This window comes from Talaromyces marneffei, chromosome 2 (assembly GCF_009556855.1).
Source record: "Talaromyces marneffei chromosome 2, complete sequence".
NCBI classification, from domain to species: domain Eukaryota; kingdom Fungi; phylum Ascomycota; class Eurotiomycetes; order Eurotiales; family Trichocomaceae; genus Talaromyces; species Talaromyces marneffei.
This window is the reverse complement of record NC_072349.1, coordinates 3705376-3718294: the sequence shown is the minus strand read 5'-3', so window position 1 is coordinate 3718294 and position 12919 is coordinate 3705376. Positions and strand designations below refer to the sequence as shown.

At 48.5% G+C, this 12919-nt stretch overlaps 7 protein-coding genes across 7 annotated transcripts; 4 read left to right on the top strand and 3 right to left on the bottom strand.

Annotated features, from left to right (window-relative positions):
• Positions 1–503: 503 nt before the first annotated feature.
• On the bottom strand, positions 504–1030 carry EYB26_003691 (uncharacterized protein; the record flags this gene model as incomplete). The annotated part of the gene is made up of 2 exons (XM_054262985.1): positions 504–883; positions 940–1030. 2 exons carry the CDS (start codon positions 1028–1030, stop codon positions 504–506), a joined length of 471 nt encoding a protein of 156 aa, XP_054118960.1.
• A 516-nt stretch (positions 1031–1546) lies between these two features.
• On the top strand, positions 1547–4261 carry EYB26_003690 (uncharacterized protein; the record flags this gene model as incomplete). Its single annotated transcript, XM_054262984.1, has 1 exon — positions 1547–4261. The coding sequence occupies one exon, from the start codon at positions 1547–1549 to the stop codon at positions 4259–4261; it is 2715 nt and encodes a 904-aa protein (XP_054118959.1).
• A 325-nt stretch (positions 4262–4586) lies between these two features.
• On the top strand, positions 4587–5259 carry EYB26_003689 (uncharacterized protein; the record flags this gene model as incomplete). The annotated part of the gene is made up of 2 exons (XM_054262983.1): positions 4587–4643; positions 4732–5259. The coding sequence occupies 2 exons, from the start codon at positions 4587–4589 to the stop codon at positions 5257–5259; spliced, it is 585 nt and encodes a 194-aa protein (XP_054118958.1).
• A 272-nt stretch (positions 5260–5531) lies between these two features.
• On the bottom strand, positions 5532–6259 carry EYB26_003688 (uncharacterized protein; the record flags this gene model as incomplete). The annotated part of the gene is made up of 2 exons (XM_054262982.1): positions 5532–6148; positions 6214–6259. The coding sequence occupies 2 exons, from the start codon at positions 6257–6259 to the stop codon at positions 5532–5534; spliced, it is 663 nt and encodes a 220-aa protein (XP_054118957.1).
• Positions 6260–6860: 601 nt separating this feature from the next.
• Positions 6861–8788, top strand: EYB26_003687 (uncharacterized protein; the record flags this gene model as incomplete). The annotated part of the gene is made up of 2 exons (XM_054262981.1): positions 6861–7085; positions 7151–8788. 2 exons carry the CDS (start codon positions 6861–6863, stop codon positions 8786–8788), a joined length of 1863 nt encoding a protein of 620 aa, XP_054118956.1.
• A 73-nt stretch (positions 8789–8861) lies between these two features.
• EYB26_003686 (uncharacterized protein) lies at positions 8862–10300 on the bottom strand (the record flags this gene model as incomplete). The annotated part of the gene is made up of 5 exons (XM_054262980.1): positions 8862–9753; positions 9809–9905; positions 9955–9966; positions 10016–10099; positions 10159–10300. 5 exons carry the CDS (start codon positions 10298–10300, stop codon positions 8862–8864), a joined length of 1227 nt encoding a protein of 408 aa, XP_054118955.1.
• Positions 10301–10517: 217 nt separating this feature from the next.
• EYB26_003685 (uncharacterized protein) lies at positions 10518–12346 on the top strand (the record flags this gene model as incomplete). The annotated part of the gene is made up of 2 exons (XM_054262979.1): positions 10518–10934; positions 11000–12346. The coding sequence occupies 2 exons, from the start codon at positions 10518–10520 to the stop codon at positions 12344–12346; spliced, it is 1764 nt and encodes a 587-aa protein (XP_054118954.1).
• Positions 12347–12919: the final 573 nt, after the last annotated feature.

Here is a 12919-nt window from a genome sequence, read left to right as displayed (position 1 = left end):
TGCCGGGCGTAGCAGTGGATGAATATGTAGGGCAGGACGCTGTCTGAAAGTCACGAGACGAGGTGCATACAACTCATTTAACGCGCAGAAATGTGAAGATGTAGAATGAGCGCCAAGGCTGGCGAGAGATAATCATGTAGTTTTGAAGCACATATGTACAGAGAGATTAGATGGATGGAGATGGGTGAAAAGCGAACGAAGTTGGGGCTGGCTGGTTGCGGCCTCAGGTTGTTTACTTTTGTCCTACGAGCAAGCTTGGCCGTCTCTCAGCCAATCAGCGGTGAGCATTGCAGCTAATGCGGGGCTCTTCCCAGCAGAGTCACTTGACGCCTCTCAGATCCGCCAATCAGAGTGCGCTGGTCGTGTGCTGTCTACTGATACTCTCATAGTACTCTCTATCGATCGCCCTTCGTACTCTGAGTTGATTGCTATGTATGCTCGGATTACTAAAGAATTATGTCTTGACAAAGCTTCATTGGCCGCATTGTAGTTCTCCCTTGCAGTTATAGCTTCTGCTGCTTCCAAGTCCGACCAGCAGACTCCAGTCCATCTTCACCGTCCACCAAAACACACCATCCCTCGCTGCCTGCGCCTCCGCGACCACCGATCACAGCAGGGAAGTTGTCTCGCGCATATTCCAGCACCTCGTCATTATATGTACCCGGTTGAAACCATACCGCCGGTATACCGACTTCGTGAGCCTGCTTCAGCAGCTGGAGCGTCACTGGAGGCGGCGTGACAAACGACAGCGATGTCTCCGTGGGTGATGGGAGCGATTTCGGGGTCGATGCAACGGGGTATTCTTGCGAGGGTAACCTGATGGTTGGTTCACGGGGGTGGATGGGAGTCACTGGTAGCGAGTGCTGGTGATACCATGCAAAGACTAATACAACAGCATGAGCGAACAGTATTAATCTCGTCCCGCATGAGAGAGCATACTTTTATAACCAAACCTGTGAGGGTCGTTGTTTGCACCCGCCACGGCGAAACGAGGCGACTGGAAAAAGCGCGTAACTGCAGCCTCGGTCATTTCCAGAGATGAAATCCTCGTGCTGGGAGGCGATCGATATAGAGTAGAAAGTAGTATTGTTTTGTTATTTAGATACATAAATTAGATGGAGAAGGTGTGGAAGGTTCCAAGTTTATATTGCGGGGTGATGATCAGGTTGTCGGGATGATGAAATATATATTCTGAGAGACGCAATAGACATTAGTAACATGGAATTCTGCAGCATTGCCCGACTTCAACGATATGTGATAACTTGGGAGATTTACAGAAATATGTATAGAAAATGGTCAAAGACTATGATCCAATTTTCCATTGATCTTCAAACTTACTACGTAGCTGTTACTAGACCAAGTTTGCGACAAAGCAGTCTACTACGTAGTACATCCTGGCAGTCTTATCTTATCGGCCGCAGCCTACTCCGGATTCCTTAGGAAGTTGTGACATGCCATTTTTCATCCCTTGACAAACCAGCCTGACTCTATCGCAATAGTCAGAACTTCAGTGTATACAGTACACCGAGGTTCTGCTTACGAATCGATGCCCCCGTTCATACCGACGAAACGATCGCTATCCCCTCCAAACCAACCCTCGCCGCCCACCAAACGGCCCGCAACCAAGAAACAGATCGCCGAGCTTCTAGAGAGCTCCAATTCATCACTCAGCGATGAATCAAACGAGGAAGAATGGCTTGACGTGCAGAAACCGTCGGTAAAACCAGACGGAAATGCAGACCATGATGATCACGATGACGAGAGCGTGGATTGGGAGGATGCGATGGATACGACTACACCCAGCGGCTATGCCTCTCATGCCACGCCAGCTCAAGGCGATGCAATTCAAGATCTGGAGTTGACACTGGATCCAATGGCAAATGTGCCGGTCGTCAGCTTGCTAGATACGAAGAAAGGGCCGTCCCAGATTGAGCGTGCGATTCGACTGAGCACGCATAAGGCGCATGTACAGTGCTTGCTGTTCCACAATGCGATTCGGAATGCGTGGATAAATGACAAGAAGGTTCATGATATACTACGAAAACAGCTACCTGAAGGCATTCAGAAGGAGATCAAAAGATGGCGGGTAGCGTCCGCACTGGATCCTCCTCCACCTCCACCACAAGCGAAGGCCGATACAAAGGGCAAAAAGAAAGGATCAAAGAAGAAGGAAAGTGCAAAGACTCGTAATTGGGGTGAAGAAGCGAAGCGGTTGGAGCCTGATCAGCCGGATATGAGTCACGGCGATCCGATCTTACAACTATTGCGGATTCTCGCCGCCTACTGGAAGAGAAACTTTCAAATAACAGCGCCGGGACTTCGAAAACATGGATATCGATCTGCTGTGAAGCTAGAAGCGATTGTGTCTTCTTTTAAAAAAGAAGAGCACAATCCACTCTTACATGGTGAGCGCATATCTGACCGACACGAATTCCGTGCTCTAGCAGAGAAGCGCCAAGGCTCGCGTGATGTAGGGGCTCAACTTTTCACAGCACTTCTTCGAGCACTAGGAATCGAGGCTCGTTTAGTCTCGAACCTCCAGCCTCTTGGGTTTGGATGGACCAAGGCTGAACTTGACACTACTGAGCCTGCACAGCCAGAAGAGAGCGCCAAGCAGACAGAGGTCGAGAGCAGCAGTGAAGATTTTGGAACAGACGAGGACGGAGACACACAAACGTCTGCTAAAACTAGCCAATTTGATCGCGATCTACCGTTTCCTGTCTACTGGACTGAAGTAGTGTCGCCCATCACTCATGAAGTCGTACCAGTGGACCCGTTGGTATTGACAAATCCCGTGGCTGCCAATCCTGAAATGGTGGCTGCCTTTGAACCTCGAGGGGGGCGAGCGGACAAGGCAAAGCAAGTGATTGCTTATGTGGTTGCGCATTCTTCAGACGGGACCGCGAAGGATGTGACGACACGGTATCTACGACGCCAAACATGGCCGGGAAAGACAAAAGGGTATCGGTTGCCAATGGAAAAGTTGACCATCAGAATGTCTAGACGAGGTCCCACGTATACAATTGACTACCATTGGTTTCGAGAGACGATGAAAGGATATGTGCGTTCAGACAACCAACGAACAGCTGTAGATGACATTGAAGATGCAAAAGATCTCGTTGCAAATCAGCCCGAAAAGAAAATCGTCAAGAAAGAAACCGATACTTTACAGAGCTTGAAAGCATCTACCGAATTTGTTCTGGAGCGGTTTCTTCGCCGTGAAGAAGCACTGCGACCTGGTGCCAAAGTTGTACGCAAATTCGTTACCGGAAAAGGCGACAAGGCGAAAGAAGAGAACGTTTATCGTCGCGCCGATGTTTTGAGATGTTTGTCTGCGGAGAGCTGGCACAAGGAAGGCCGACGACCGAAAATAGGAGAGGCACCATTAAAGCGGGTGCCTATACGAGCAGTCACCCTTATGCGAAAAAGAGAGGTTGAAGAGCTCACGCGACAAACGGGACAAAAACCTCTTCAGGGCTTATACGCTCGTTACCAGACGGAATTTATCATCCCACCTCCGATTGAAAACGGCGTCATTCCCAAGAATGAATACGGAAATATCGACTGCTTTGTGCCTACCATGGTCCCTCGCGGAGCGACACATATCCCATACAGTGGCACAGTACGTATCTGCAAAAAGCTTGGAATCGACTACGCCGAAGCCGTTACAGGGTTCGAGTTTGGCAGTAAAATGGCCGTCCCTGTTATTGAAGGTGTGGTCGTTGCAGAGGAGAATGCGGATTTGGTGCGTGACGCGTGGCGGGCGGATCAAGAGGTTCGTCGTGAGAAGGAGAGGCTTGCGCAGGAGAAGCGGATTCTGCAGACGTGGAGGAAGTTTGTGATGGGGTTGAGGATTATGGAGCGGGTTAGGGCAGAGTATGGTGATGATGGGGACGCGGAGCTTGATAATCCATTTCAGCGACGGCATAAATCTGCGGAAAAACCGAAAGTGACTGAACATGAAGGACATGAACGTGACTATGAGGAAGAAGATCATCATCATCATGAAGATGCAGATGCAGATCTTGGTGGAGGTTTCCTTTTACCCGGCCAAGACGACGATACGAACGACTTTGTCGTTGAGCATGGCGATGAGGTCCATCGTCAACCTGTAAAAGAGTCAATGGACATTGATGAGGATGGTGAGCCAGACCTTGATGAGCCTGCAGGTGACGTGGATATAGCTTCGACCAGCGAAGAGGAAGAAGAGTATAAACCGGCACCTCGCAGCTCAAATCGGCGACGGAGATGGGGTGGTTGATCATCTCTGTACATATCAGGATGAGCAAAGCGTAATATACTGTATTTTGGGGACAGTCAGCGTATAAAATAGGACACTATTCAACATAGAATGCCAGACAGGATCAGATGTCCACTCAGTTGGACGGCGTAAATCGACAAAGATCTTATCTTATCAGATCGAGAGCAGTTCTCCACTTTGACTTTCGGCCAGAGCATGGACCTTCATTCATCCAGCTCATACTCATCATTTCAAGCTTCCAAAAACTGTCTCAATTGGCTTGAACAACACCGAACCGTACGTGAAACAGTGAATCCTCAATTCTACGAGTATACAGTCACAAAAAATGGCAAACCTCGCCAAGGGGCCAATCTACTTTGGTCCCTTCCTAGTGACCTCACAGGTGAGCAACCCAACTAACTACTGCTGACATCGCATCGCTTCAATTATCATTTGTTTTTGACTTACACATGGATGGGATTATTGGTTAGGTCTTCTATCTAACCCCCTTAACCTTCGCCCTCGTCAACCTCAAACCCATTATCCCAGGCCACGTCCTCGTTTCCCCACGGCGCATTGTCCCACGCGTCTCCGACCTGACACCCGACGAAACCACCGATCTGTTTCTGACAGTCCGCAAAGTAGGACGCATGATTGAGCGCGTATACGGCGCAACGAGTCTCAACATCGCCGTCCAAGACGGGGTAGATGCGGGCCAGAGCGTACCGCATGTTCATACCCATATTATACCCCGAAAAAAGGCGGATTTGGATCATAAGGGGGGAACGGATGCCATTTATGGGATGTTGGATGGTGAGGAAGGCGATTTGGGCAGGATACAGAGGGAGTTGCAGGAGAATTCGAAGGTGACGATATTGACCGAAGGAGGAGCAGGAGGGAAGAGGAGGTCGGGGTTTCCGGCTGTCGATAATGAAAATAGGACGCCGAGGAGTCAGGAGGATATGGAGAGAGAGGCGGTTATGTTGGCGGCCGAGATGGAGATGGAAGGGGATGATTGAATACACCGTCAATCGATCAAGCGGTGCATTCAAGTACATATATTTACAAGGTCCATGGAATGAATGCGAAATTAATGCCGACGTCTATTTATTAGACCAAAACCAATGCATATCTATGCAAGTGACAAAAGCCATCCAGCGCCATGCCTCTGTGCGTCACGAATTAAGAATATGAACAAAATCTATGTACACCAAGACTAACTCCCCAACCATTTAACAGAACACAAAACCCGGAAAGAAATAGCGCACCAAGTATCATGAGTGAGACTGGATTATGACTGATTCTGCCATACATGCTTGCGCTCCTTCATAATCGCATCAGCCCACTCCTTCACCTCTGGCAGCGTGATTCGATTTGCAACATGCGCAAACTCTGAAAGATCCTTGCCATGTTCCCGCTCGTACTCGACCATCTGCAGCAATAACTCAATCTTGTCCACATCGTGCACAAACTTGGATTCCAGCGTCTCGCTATCCTCATATTCTTGGAAAATGCGACGAATCTCAGGCCCCGAAATCGAGCCGCCGGGCACGTTGCGCAACAACGTCTGTTCGATGTAATCCATAGTTGCTGCTTCGCGGCGTGCTTTCTCGGCTTTTGTGACGGACTTGTCGACGGGGGTGATGTCGCCGACGAGGGATTCAGCCATGTCGTGGATCAACGCCATTTTTGTGCAATGCGGGATATTGAGTTTGGAGGAGAGAGAAGGGGGGGCGAGCATTGTAATAATTGCCATGCGATACATGTGATCCGAGATCGATTCTGCGTGGTCAAGGCCGAAGCGGCGCCATCCTTCACGCTTGGTGGTCTTGAGGCGTTCGAGGAGATGAAAAAAGGGTATCGGGGAGGAGCTGTTTTCCTCTATGGGGTGGGGGATTGTGGAGAGAACTGTTAGATTGCGCAAGTTAGTGGACATCTTTTCCGAAAAATATCCTCTATGGAAGAGAAAATACCAGTCCACGGAGTCCAATCTCCCTTCTGCGATTGTGTCGAGCCCATTGCGATGCGGACAATACAAAAGTCTGACTAATTGTAGTTGCGCCTTATGAATATGCGACGAAGAGAGTGTATATCGTATGTCATTTGAAGTAAAGAACACTGGTTTGTCAAAATCGAATTGGATAGCGATCTAGACGGAAGCAGAAGCAGAGGGGCAGCGTCTGATAAATATGCAGCCAGTGGGGCCTGATAAAGCGGGTGCAAACACTGCAAACAGCCTGCGTTGCTTTGTTGACATCACTGTGCAGATTGTAAGACAAATTGGACATCTTTAATTTATACCTTCCATCCTGTGAAAGCGACAAAATAAAGCTTTACAATGGCATACAAAGGATATGCCATGTTATATTTGGCATGCTTTTCCACACATATATACGTATGTATAGGTGAGTATGAAAGGTTCACGGTATAAGGACTTTAATGTGGATACAATACGAACCACCAATCAGATCAGCACCCCTGCTTTGTTGACAGGCTCCATGAACAACGCCCACTGACCGCCTCAACTCTTCTTTCTTTCTTTGACAGTTCTCTCTGATCACCGTTGTGATAACTCCTATCGTATTCTATGTATTAGGTCTTCAGTTCTACATTCTGATCTATGCAGACACCCTGTTCAACAACCCCATCATGGTCCGCTCCATCCCCAGTCACCATCTTCCTCCGCAATGTCCACCTTCTCCAACTTGACCAACAACCAGACTGGCCCGGCCTCTCTCGCAAACTATTTTCAGGTGGCCAAAAGACCCAAACTCAACGAGTCAAGAGCGTGGAATGGGTCTTGTACCAGTTATTCCTGTTGTGGGATCCCTCCGAGACGAAGAATGTTTGTTGAACCCCGCTCCGCTTCTCTTGGTTTGGGGCTGCATTGCTTACTATCTAGTGACCTAGAAACTTCGTCCGTTTTTTCCACCCTTAGAACCATTGCAATCGATCAACTTACGTGCCGCTCTGTTTCGGGCGTTGTCTGATCTGAAGAAAAATGGCTATTTGGGACGAGAGACTACCGTGCGCAAGACCATGCTGGATGACTGCAAAGGGCCGAAGTTCGAGGAAGTTCTAGCCGTATTTTCGACAGCAGTACTGCGCAAGGTCATTTGCGAAAGTCAACGAGAGCCTGGACTGCGATTGGCTTTTACGAAAAGCTTGACCGACATAGAATTAGAAGAACAATTGGTTCCTTTGATAATAGCTCACCACGCTTCCTTGAGCAATACGAGACAGGAACAATTCATAATACGAGAAAGTCATGACCACTTTTCAAAGTTGCTCGACGAAAAGGCTAGGGAACTGTCACTGCGCTCGAAACGGAAACCTCGGCAAGCTGAAGAATCGCCTCATCTCGACAGATTAGCGAACGATGTCAAGGCTAATTGGCTTGGGGGTCGGAATCTCGCTGATACTCTGTTGACAGGAGGTTCCACCATTGAGAAGGATCTATTTCTTGAGTTGTCGTTCGAGAAAGCATGGAGCCGGGCTAGAAAAGGAACAATGAATCAGCTCAGTCGATCGTCGAACGCAGACTTGCTGCAGGATTTGGACACTTGTCTTGAAAATCAAAGGCGCCGTTTGAAGCGATTGAAGGAATTCAACAAATCGATGCATCGAGAGCAAGCAGGTGGAGCCGTGTCGATCAAGTCTCATGGCAAAAGTCAAAGCATCACATTCAGAGACCACCAGACGTTGACAGTGGCGAGCACTTCAAAATTGCGAGATGCAGTGGAATCGAGAGATTTACTTGATGAGCACCAAGCGATTATATCCTCCCTCAGGGACGCCTTGTTGGAGGTCAAGGGTATCCGGCTTGAACAAGACCCTTCTCGTATCGTCACTCCTTTGGTCGAGTCACCTCGAAGACCGGATCCAAAGCAAAACTTCACGTTATCACCCATACCAGATACAGAACAATACTCTCCATCACCGTCACCCAGCGTTCAGATAACCGACTTTGAGGCTGAGCAGCGTGCTTCGGCCTTCGATTCGACTATACATGATGCCGTGTCGCAACCATCGCATCACAACGGCAGTCAATACGATTCTTCTATTAGAGAAGAACATGGCACTAATCCTCCCAAAGCGAATACTTCACACTGCGGTTTCTCCCCCGACCCAGATTCGGAAATTGATGGACCTCCACTCCCTCGCTTTGAGCCTCGCTCACTATTAGAACGAACAAGACAGTCAATGTCTCTACTGCCCCCGCTACCAACTTCACGCTCTCGACAATCTCTAGCTGCACGACGCGAATCACAGCGTTTCCCCATCAACCAATTCGCTACTCCGCCAAAAGAACAATCCGAGCCATCGCACTCGGGGGCCTCCACGCCACGGGATGACCTTTTTACAGAGGAAGCGGAATATGCTAGCATTTTCAAAAGTCGACCTCGTGTTGCGCATAGTCCTCTTATGTCGCCTGCTATTCATGTGGGATTTGAGGATGATGATGAGCCTGGAGATTATGTTGAAGATGATGAGAGTGTTCTTGATCTAGCGCTTGCTGGATCACCGCTTGCAAGTAAAAGAAGATGATTCTATGATTTACGAATTGCGTTGTACTTGATAATCTTTCTTTTATTCTTAATTAATAACCACAGGTTCTGCCTCAACCCTGCAGTGCACGAGCGAAGCTTTCCTGCCAAGAGGCTGATGTCCCCAGATCACGCCCAATTATCACAACCTTGCAATGATCAAGTACCTCAGCCTGATCGTCCTTATTTGCTCGCTTCTCCGAGTCTCTTATTTCATACATTTCCCTCACAGCCTGAATGATCTTGAATGTGCCATCAGTTAGGGCTAATATACCCTTGAGACGATGAATCTCAAACCTTGAATTCTGAGTGTTAGCATCTGCTGCAGCCCCACCAGAATATTTGACAACGCTCTTCCATAATATAGACCTCAGCCATTCATCCACACGCGGCAACTGGTCTGGAGAAATCTTGGGATGTGTCAATGCAACGGTAGAAATCCTAGGATCAATATGCGCATGCCCCTTTTCCGAGAAATCCATCTTCGATAGTTGATCGTAGGCATGTAGATCTAGTACAACACCTTCAATCTGCGGCGTACGACTATGGTCTGTGACATGAATCTTCGCTGCGCCATTGATAGACGCAATCCTCTGCCGGGTGGCCTCTAACTCCGCCGGCGTTGCAAGGTCTGCTTTGTTAAGCACGATAACATCTGCATGTGAAATCTGCAAATGGGCCATCGTCAACGCCGGCCCCGCCCCATGATGGTCTTCATCATGCTCGGCACCGGCATGTGTTGCTGTTGTCTCTTCCGGAGCAGGCTCGTCCAGTAATCGCAGAATATTTTTTGCGTCTACAAGTGTAACGATGCCGTCGAGATAGATTGAGCTTCCTAGGCCGTCATCGACCCAAAATAAGGGCGCGATGTTGCCGGGGTCGGCGAGGCCGGTAGTTTCAAGGAGGATGTAGTCGAATGTGCCGCGACGGTCCATTAGAGACTCTATTGCTTGGACGCCGGAGTCTCTGCGATCATGTTAGTTTGTCAGATGCGAGGATTTATGGAAGGTAGGGGAGGTACTTGACGGAGCAGCAGATGCAGCCATTACCGACGTCGAGCCATTCGGTGACTTCTTGACCGTTTTGGTTTACCGTCAATGATTTTTCGATGTCGGTTGCTGGACATTATGAGCTGGTGCATGCACATATCTTTGATGTATTACTTACAGTCTCCGAATTCTAGATACATGTTAGACACATTTCCAATCATTTGAGGACTTGAACATACCATTCATGATAACAGCAATTTTCTTGCCATGTATCTCGGTAAGGATGTAATTCAATAGAGTTGTTTTGCCGGCTCCCAGGTATCCTAAGGCAAGTGTCAGTCTGTGTCAAAGGGAGCAGCAGCTTGACATGGTGCCTGCCTACCTGTAACCAGAGTTATTGGAACCCTGCTGATGAGTTCTCCTGTTTCTTTTTCTTTTTCTTCTACCTTTTCTTCTCTGTTGCCCAAAGACTCTGGGAATGCCGTCACATCTACCAGTTCTGGAGGGGCATCTTCGTCATCCATTTTGCTGGAGTCTATGAGATCCAAAATTAGGGAATTACAGAGAGAATATTATCAATATCTGTCTTTAACCCTGGGTTTCTTTTTATAATTTGAAGGTATTTGACTGAGGTTGTGTTATAACTACGCCTTTGTGGTGCCTGTCGTTTCTGACGTAAAGCAAAGACGGATGCCTTGTCCATAAGGCGCCATTCTCAGGCGCCAAGGCACCAACAAACAAATGGACTTTTATTTGTTCGACGAGCCGCCCGAATACAACAACGAGCTCGGCGACTTGGACTACACCAGTGGCCTTCCAGACAGTCATTATCCGCTCTTTTACTCTACAATCTCCCCACTGTTCGAGCCTGCCCCCCCTTCTCTGCGCAAAGCTCCCGCAACAATCTCTGTCTCCAGGAAAATGGCTGCGACCGCTGCCGCTGCCGTGTCTCCCTCGAGCTCTCCGCGTCTGCCCAGCCCTCCGCCATTCACAGAAGTCCAGATCGGACCACAGTCTCCCACGGTTGGAGACAATGGAGGCGATGGCCAGTTCTTTGCACCGTTGACAGAAATGGATGATGGGTCAACAAGGCGAATCAGGCCTGGTACTAAAGCTGCCGACATGGCATCTGGGCCGCCGCTCATTCCGTTGTCACAGGTGAGTTGAGCTGTCTACGATTACACATGTGGTCTGTAACTAATCCTATGCACGTGGGATATTAGCTCGACTCTCCCTTTCAGCTTCAAGAACATCTCAAAGCTCTTTTTCACAATTACACCATGCCCAACGGGTCGACTACCATTCACCCAATCACACACGAAGTCGCGGTCTCGCTCTCTCATGCTCCCGAAGGCGTTGAACGATCTTTATGGCTTTACGAGCTGTGTCGCTTTTTGACAATGAAAGTGAATAACCTTATCATCGCATTTTTCGCTGAAGATCCTCCTTGCTCGCAACAGTCATGCCCTGAAATGCGAGCGTCCGAATGGCAATACCTTTGTGCTGTGCACGACCCACCAAAGTCATGCTGCGCGATCGACTACTGTTGCCATACCCTCGACTGGGCGACGAATATTTTGACCTCGCCAAAATATTTCCCCAGCAGGCTTACTCTGGGTTCCGAGTCCGGGGGTGGCCCGCAAGCCAGCATGCGGCATTTGACAAACATATTCCGTCGTCTATATCGTATCTTTGCGCACGCCTGGTTCCAGCATCGAGATGTTTTTCGTCAAGTTGAGAACACAGATGGATTATATGTTTTCTTCAAAACAGTCTGCGACGTTTACGAGTTGATACCCCAGGACAATTATACTGTTCCGGAGGAAGCAGAGCGACTGGCTGCTTCCGACGATACTCCAGAAGAGCCACAGGGCCATTCCATTACGGCAGCAGTACTACCACCCGAGAACAACCGCCGAATTTCAGTGCTGCGGAATGATACAGCCATCCTGACGCCCACCCTGTCTTCGGATAATCCTGGGGATGCACAGGCTTCATTGAATTTAAGCACGGGTGCTACGACGAGACGACACAAACATAGCCCATCAACAGGCTCGAGTGTGTCGACTATAGCGGAGGTTACAGAGGATCACAGCCCAGCTGCCAAAATCGAACAGTCTTTACCCAAGGTCGAGGAAAATGTAGAGAATACGAAATCTCCAGCCACGGAAGAGTCAGAGATAGAGAAAACCGAGGCCCCTGAGGAAAAGAGTTCTGAGGAAGAACAAAAGGAGTCTGATTCGGTTGAACCAACACCTGAAAAGGCTAGCCAAAGTGAAGAGGAAACACAGCCAACAGAAACATCAGAGACGGAACCAGAGACAGACAAACAGGAGGAATCAGAACCCAGCGGGTCGACGGCCTCAACAACTACAGAAGTTCCCCCTGAAGAACAACCTGGATCTTCCGAACGGGAGCCGTCCAATGGAGAGCTCGAGACCGGCTTCAAATTTCCAGCCTCCACGAACGACGAAAACTCTGCTGCAACCGAGTCTTCTGACATCCCAGCATCCACCGAATCACATACTACCGTTTCCGTAGTTGAAACAACCAAGGAGAAAGATGAGTGAATTCATTTCTCCGGTCTACGTACGACTTGACGACTATATTCCATATTACTAATTCTGCATATATGCCTCTTTATGTTAATGCCTGTACTGTACTACTAGCATTTCCTTCTCGTTTGTTCTTCAACTTCGATTCTGCTTCATTCCTTTTGGACTTATCTTTCTATTTGTATACTTTGTATGATATATGAGGTTTAATTATTATGGTGGTGATTGAAATCGCCGTGGATATTGGAATGGAAACAGACACGGTTGGTGTTTCTAATGGATAGTTCAATTCTACGTATTTCCTTTCTTTTTCTGTTGTGTCTTTGTATAACTTTACGATTCTTCGAATCCTCTTTCTAAATTCTCTTCGTAGTCACCACCGCGGATAAAGGGATTTTCAATTTCATCGTTCTTATGAATTTTTCGCAGTTCGACGTCTTGGTATAGCTTAAGGGCAGCCCTCTCAGAGGTTGTCAGGAATGGAACTTGTGCCATGCAGGACGGGGGGCTCGCGAGAGTAAATCATTGAATGATGTGTGCTTGGGAGACTTCTCCAAGTTATACCGTAATCCTAATAGGCATACTTAT